At 42.8% G+C, this 7,398-nt stretch overlaps 1 protein-coding gene across 1 annotated transcript in view; it reads right to left on the bottom strand.

Annotated features, from left to right (window-relative positions):
- Window positions 1-616: 616 nt before the first annotated feature.
- Window positions 617-7,398, bottom strand: part of LOC135528494 (dihydropyridine-sensitive L-type skeletal muscle calcium channel subunit alpha-1-like) — a 48,303-nt gene continuing 41,521 nt past the window's right edge. Inside the window, exons 41-45 of the mRNA XM_064957610.1 lie at window positions 5,459-5,673; window positions 5,071-5,147; window positions 4,687-4,742; window positions 4,198-4,335; window positions 617-4,048 (exon numbers count right to left, since the gene is read on the bottom strand). Coding sequence (XP_064813682.1) covers window positions 3,731-4,048; window positions 4,198-4,335; window positions 4,687-4,742; window positions 5,071-5,147; window positions 5,459-5,673 — 804 coding nt within the window. The 3' untranslated portion in view covers window positions 617-3,730. The remainder of the gene's footprint in view (window positions 4,049-4,197; window positions 4,336-4,686; window positions 4,743-5,070; window positions 5,148-5,458; window positions 5,674-7,398) is intronic.

Below are 7,398 nucleotides of genomic sequence, written 5' to 3'. Positions count from 1 at the left end.
TAGAAGTAGGTTGAACCCTTTCATAACTTTAGTGTTCGGTCCCTGTGTTTTATAACTTTTTTATTCATCCCGCGGGTATGTGTGTTTTGAGGCAGGACTTTCACGGTCCATAAGGGTGAGCGGAGTGTACATCAAGTGTACGTATGCTTTGACATGTCAAAAGTATCAGTTTTCTCCCAGCACAGTATAAAGGAGCGATTATTCAAATTTGACATGTCTTTCCCTGAGGCTCCCTCTAGAGGCCAGCCATTACATTTGTCATATCACGTTTTTCAGCACCATTTGAGCAAACTCACCTGTTATGCTGATGCTTCTTGCGTTGTGTTGTAAACAGCCGGCCACGTCTTAACCCTGATGGTACTTAATCCTTGTGTCCTTTTTTTATGTCTGCAGATAACCAGTGCTTGACTTTGGGATGGAGTCCACCGGAGTGGAGTACTGGCATCTCAAATGTTCTACTGCTTGAGCTCTAAAATATTAGCTCAAAAGTATTGTGGGGTTCCTGCACCTAAACAGTACCAGCACCCAAAATGAGTACCAGAACCTATTTCAGTCCAAGTCAAGCACGGCACATTACAACAACAAAAAAATCAAGTAAACCAAAGTGATGTATATTTTGGATGTTTTATTTGTTTTGCCAGTGTAAGCTCCATCTGACTGACATGAAGAACATAAAAAAACATTTTGTTGAAAGGCACATTAGAAGATGGGTTTATTTGATACAGCAGGGTTAGAAGCTGTCCCACCCACTACTTAATGTCTGATTTTATGCAGCGTTATCTTTTTAAAGACCAACCGGTTTCTAAGGCAGAAATGGCCAACGAGGATGATGAAGTGAGAAATAACTCCTTTAGGACCTGTTAAGGTAACTAAATAAAATAAAAACAGACCTGGGGTGAATCTCAAAGGTCTTTTCCTTGATTCGGTCTTTCTTTGCATCCTCAAAACACAGATCTTCTCCAATGCTCTTCTTGCTTGCAACTTATATTTTCAGGAGAAGGTGAGGAAAGAGCTCGCACAAGGAATCGAGCAAAATACTTTTGAGATCCTTCCCCAGACAAAAAATGTGCAAAGTTGTTTTGTACAAAACCAGTTAATCCCCTATGTGGGCCTTCATGCTAAATCCACCATACGCCAGGTATGCTGATATGACTAACAACTCTTGATCAAATCAAATCTAGACTAGACTAACTTCAGCACCACTTAAAATCCTGAATCACTTTTTATTACATTTTCTTCTTACTTTCAATTTAATTTTAACCTCTGGTCATTAATACATATGAATCTCATTTAACAAAATCTCTGGTTTGTATTAAATACAATATCTTCATGAACTACAATGTGATCTGTTAGATAAGTGCTAAATACCAGTAGGGGAGAGTGGGGTAAGTTGAGCCTCACTCGTCTCTAGGAAACCCCAAACAAAATGTATAATTTGACCAACTATTTAGGAAAATGTCATTTTATGGAGTCTGAAGGAAGAAACCACATGTAAAAAGTGGTAAGCAAGTTAGGACAAAAAAAAAAAATGATTTTCAGCAAGTCAAATTAATTTGAGGTTTCATGATGCTTGAATCTAAAACCAAAATGTTTGTCTTGGGGTAAGTGAATGTGTTTTCTTCCCAAGCATAATGCAAAGCATTATCACTGGGATTTGTTAAAGTACTAAGTGTTTGTTAGGCGTTAAGCTTGGGGTAAAATATGATTAAAAGACAAACAGTGATTGTCATTGTGTTTGGAAATAAAGATAGACATGGTTTTAAAAAGGTAATGGTAATATTTCATTCAGTACAGAAATGTGTTGGTGGCTTAACCCGGGGTAAGTTGTGCCAAGAGACATGTTGTCCAAAAACATAGTGATGTTTTCCAAAACTTGTTTTTACATGAATTCTGATTATTTCAAGGGATGTGCAACATCCTGAAATATATGTTGATACCTTTTGTTAGAAATAATATATTTCCCTTTACAGAGTGATGCTGAATGAAACATTTGCTCCACTTACCCCACTTTCCCCTATACACCTATTTCAGTGAGTATTCAAACATTGATAATACAATAATAACGAATAAATTAAAAGTACAAATGTCCAACACATTTTTAAAAAAAGAAAAGAAACTTCCTCTTAAAAAAGTGCCCAAACCCACAGTGGGAGGAGGTTGAGCATCAAGGAAAGTGTTTTACAAGTCTCGATTAAATGAAGACAAGTGTAAATAAAGTAAAAAGATGGCAAGTCCTCCCTTTAACGACATTAATGAAGGACGTTGCCTTTAAGAACACAAACAGTGAGGCTCATAGAGAGAGACTCATCTTTCTATACTGCTCCATTATAGTGTCTGTGACAGCAGTGCAATTGAGGCTATCTCCATTTTAAAGTAGCTCATGTTCCCAACTCGTGGGAGTCCCCACCCAGTAAACCACATTAAAATGGTGGAAGCCCTCAATGGCACTGTCCATGCTAAAAATGGGTGATATCCATGCAGAGTCCTCTATCTCTATGGTGAGGCTTCATCAAAACTGTTTGATGTATCACAACCATTGTGTCAAATGTGTTGTGCATCAGATGTACAACCTGAGTGTGTACTAAGCATTTCCTTGGCATCCTGGATGTTTTAACAGGAGAGACTCTTTTCAAAAGATTGAACTAAACCGTTCAAACGCAACAGTTGCAGTTTTCCCAGATAAATAGAAACTCACTGAAACGCACTCACAGGTGATCCAAAATGGTATCCTTTCTTTCTCACCTCCTTTTTTCCCCTTCAGCCCTTGCTGGGACACCCCTGTCTCCACTCACAGACTTTTGCTGCATTCAAAACAACTGGTAACTCAGAAATCTCAGTCTTCAGTGCCTTCAAGGCAACTGGGGGGAAAAAAAGAGCTTTGACCTTGTTTTTTTCAGAGTTCCCATTTGTCTTGAAAGCACCATCTGTCACCATGCACACAATACAAGTTGCGTGTGCGCGCATGTTGAAGTTTATTGTCATGCGTCTTGTCCTGGAGGCAGAATGGAGCGATAGGCCAGCTGCAAAGTCAAAATGGGCTTTTTGGTCTTAATTTAAGGTTAGGGTTACATTCAAAATTAGATTTTTTTTAATGCTCGCTCGTGACCACTGCAGCGCTGCCTCCAGAACAAGATTAATGACAAATAAATGCTATCATGCAGTGTGTACAGGGCATTAGTTAGGGTTTTAGTAAGAAACACAGCAGACTGGACATAGTTGTTCTGTCTAACCACTCTATGGAATAGATTATTACGTCAACAAACATAACAAAGAAAGAGGTTCATGAACCTGTGCACTCTGTGATAAGTTCCTTTTTAATTTGTTGAAATAAATATGGCGGAACTGAGAAGTTTAAAATGTATTACCGTAGCAGAATATTCCTTTTCCTTTGTTGGTTAGTTTTCCATAAGAATCATGAATCTGATTCAAGAATTCAATCAGAATTGAGAAGAATCAACCACAGTGGAATAGCATGTTAAAACCTGAACAGCCAACCAGCTAGAGCCTAGTAACTCGGCCATCAACCCTGGTTTGAGGGCCTATTTCCTCCAGTCTCCATTGGAAACTATGGTTAGTGGATTGAGCTCATCGCCACGGCAACTAATCAGGATTTGTTAATGCTGCGAGTGTGTGATGTCACCAACTACAACACAGCCTTGTCAAGTCAAGTGTCAATATCATGTCACAAGATAACGCCACTGTCGTCATGGGCACTCCGATGACAGACTCTCTACACTTTGGTGTCTGCCTCTTCCCCCTTCAGGGGTTGTTTAAAGGTTTTGACGAGGCGCTTCTTTCTCTGCTCCTGGGGTTTCGGTTTCAGCTCTGCAGACCTAGAGGGCCGGTCGGGGGCGGAAGGGGGCACGGGGATTGGGCTCTTCTTCCTTGTGGCGGAGGTTGCGCGGCCACTGCGCCCGTTGAGGAGGCCCAGGGCCACGTCTTCAAAGTGGGACATGGGCATGCGCATTGCCTCGGCCATTTCATTACGAGTCACCGCCACAAACGAATTGTCATTGGCCAGGTCGCCAAGACCGCCAACCACTAAGACCTGACGGAGGACATGATACGTACATTGATATGATGTTTACTGTTTCAAACATAGGGTCTCAGGGAGGAACCTGGCACAGAGGAAAAACATGGATTTACATATGTAGTTTAAATAACTGATTAACAATCTGTCAATCAGTATCAACATACCTCTTTGATCAGCTGGTCAGCGGCAGGTGCAGACACAGAGCCTCCTGTGGCCCCTTCAGCTTCCTCTGTAGCCTCCCCTTTAGCTTGGGAACAGCTGGGGAGAGACTGGCTCTCACCGTATTTGAGGTCATAGGGGAACTGCAACAACAAAGACAACACTTACAGTTAGGACATTCATGGAACAATAGAATCATGACTCAGCTAAATTCAATCTGTTTTGTCTATGGCAGGGATGGGCAAGTCCAGTCCTCAGGGTCCTGATTGGTGTTACACTTTTGCCCCAGCAACAGCTAACACGACTGACTCCAATATTTAGCTAATATGATCTTCAGTTTAGAATGCAGTTTAGTTTAATCAGCGGTGTTTGCTCGGGATGGAGAAAATGTGTGACACCACTCTAGCCCGCGAGGACTGGAGTTGCCCATCACTGGTCCATTTAGTGTTTAAATGGGTTGTATGGGGTCTTCAATCTGGTGTGTATTATCTTACCTGAGTGATGTCTGTTCTGATTGGTTTCTGACTGATCTCAGAGAAGTGTCTGCTATCTACAGGAGACAGACAGAAGAACACAGTTATTTATTGTAGGACACAAGAATGACTAAAGAGTATCCAACAGTATGTCAAATATCATGCAGGGTGATGATGATCAGCAGATAGTAGGATTGATTAGGTGAATAGGGCTGGGATTCAATTCCTCGCGCAGAGCACTAGACAGCCGACAATGTGGCTTTTCAGGGCATTTTTCGGGGAGATCACATTCATAGGAAACATTGTGCATGTCAGCTCAAGTGGAGGTGACCTTTGACTGTCAGCCACGCTATAACAGGGCCCTTCCGCAGATTAAATCCCGGCCTAGGCTGATGTTGAACTGACCTGGAGAGCTGCGCTCTGTGTCCACTCTGGAATGATGCCTGCTCACTTTCGGACTCTCCTCTCTCTCATAAGAAAACCTATAAACATAAAATAATCTATATATAATCAGGTAAGCCATGTATCTTATACATACCAGCAAGCAAAGTGTACCGTAATCACCCAAATAGTGCTGAATTTGCAAAAGAAGATCATCGATTGATTGGATTCATACAGTGCTTTTCCAGGTTCTCAAAGTGCTTATTAATCTTGGGTCTCTATTCATTCATTTCTGTGGCAGCAAATGCAGCTTTGGTGGTGCAACAGCACTCTACTCATAGACTGTTGTAGCTGTTGTGTTTGGTTGAGGTCAGTAACAGTACTCAATGAGCCTGGGGACAACATTACTTACGCGTTGTTGTTGCTGTTGTGTTTGGTGGGGGTCAGGGGAAAGAACTCTGTATTGGGGAGGAAGACGGAGTCTGAGCGACTGAGGGGCAACACAGCCTCCTCGGGGCTGTTCTCTGATAGCTGTAGGGGACGCTGGCTAGCCATGTGGGAGGGCGAGACACTGTTGGTCTCTGTGGAGAACGGGTCTGAATAGTCCCCGAACAGACCGCCCTGCCGCTGCACAACCAAACACAAACACTGTGGTTAAAACAACCCAGGCACATCTAAACTCAGCAAAAAAAAGAAATGTCCTCTCACTGTCAACTTTGTTTATTTTCAGCAAACTTAACATGTGTAAATATTTGTATGACCATAAGATTTAACAACAGAGACATAAACTGAACAATTTCCACAGACATATGACTAACAAAAATGTAATAACGTGTCCCTGAACAAAGGGGGGGTCAAAATCAAAAGTAACAGTCAGGACTATATGGTGTGGCCACCAGCTGCATTAAGTACCGCAGTGTATATCCTCCTCATGGACTGCACCAGATTTGCCTGTTCTTGCTGTGAGATGTTACCCCACTCTTCCACCAAGGTACCTGCAAGTTTCCGGACGTTTCTGGGGGGAATGGCCCTAGCCCTCACCCTCCGATCCAACAAGTCCCAGACATGCTCAATGGGATAGAGATCCGAGCTCTTCGCTGGCCATCGCAGATCACTGACATTCCTTTCTTGCAGGAAATCATGCACAGAACGAACAGTATGGCTGGTGGCATTGTCATGCTGGAGGGTCATGTCAGGATGAGCCTGCAGGAAGGGTACCACATAAGGGAGGAGGATGTCGTCCCTGTAATGCACAGAGTTGAGATTGCCTGCAATGACAACAAGCTCAGTCCGATGATGCTGTGACACACCTCCCCAGACCATGACGGACCCTCTACCTTCAAATCGATCCCGCTCCAGAGTACAGGCCTCGGTGTAACGCTCATTCCTTTGACGATAAACACAAATCCGACCATCACCCCTGGTGAGACAAAACCGCGACTCATCAGTGAAGAGCACTTTTTTGCCAGTCCTGTCTGGTCCAGCGACCGTGGGTTTGTGCCCCTAGGCGATGTTGTTGCCGGTGATGTCTGGTGAGGACCTGCCTTACAACAGGCCTACAAGGGTTAGGGTTAGCCTATTGCGGACAGTCTGGGCACTGATGTAGGGGTTGTGCGTTTCTGGTGTAACTCGGGCAGTTGTTGTTGCCATCCTGTACCTGTCCCGCAGGTGTGATGTTCAGATGTACCGATGCTGTGCAAGTGTTGTTACACGTGGTCTGCCACTGCGAGGATGATCAGCTGTCCGTCCTGTTTCCCTGTAGCGCTGTCTTAAGTGTCTCACAGTACTGACATTGCAATTTATTGCCCTGGCTACATCTGCAATCCTCAAGCCTCCTTGCAGCATGCGAAAGGCACGTTCACGCAGATGAGCAGGGACCCTGGGCATCTTTCTTTTGCTGTTTTTCAGAGTCAGTAGAAAGACCTCTTTAGTGTTCTACGTTTTAATAACTGTGACCTCAATTGCCTACCGTCTGTAAGCTGTTAGTGTCTTAACAACCGTTCCACAGGTGCATGTTCATTAATTGTTTGTGGTTCATTGAACAAGAATGGGAAACAGTGTTTAAACCCTTTACAATGAAGATCGGTGAAGTTATTTGGATTTTTACGAATTATCTTTGAAAGACAGGGTCCTGAATAAGGGACGTTTATATGTTTATCTATCCTGCCTTGATTAAAGATAAAGACTGTGACAGGCTACATTAAATATATGTACAGTGCATTCAGACCCCTTTATTACGTAACAGCCTCATTCTAAAAAAGATTCTCTCAATCTACACACTGTACTCCATAATGACAAAGTGAAAACAGTTTTTTTATTTGCACATTTCTTAAAAATAAAAAACAGAAATAC

Source organism: Oncorhynchus masou, chromosome 33 (genome assembly GCF_036934945.1).
Source record: "Oncorhynchus masou masou isolate Uvic2021 chromosome 33, UVic_Omas_1.1, whole genome shotgun sequence".
Lineage (NCBI taxonomy): Eukaryota > Metazoa > Chordata > Actinopteri > Salmoniformes > Salmonidae > Oncorhynchus > Oncorhynchus masou.
Note: the sequence above shows the minus strand (reverse complement) of the source record. Positions and strands in the feature narration are given on the sequence as shown.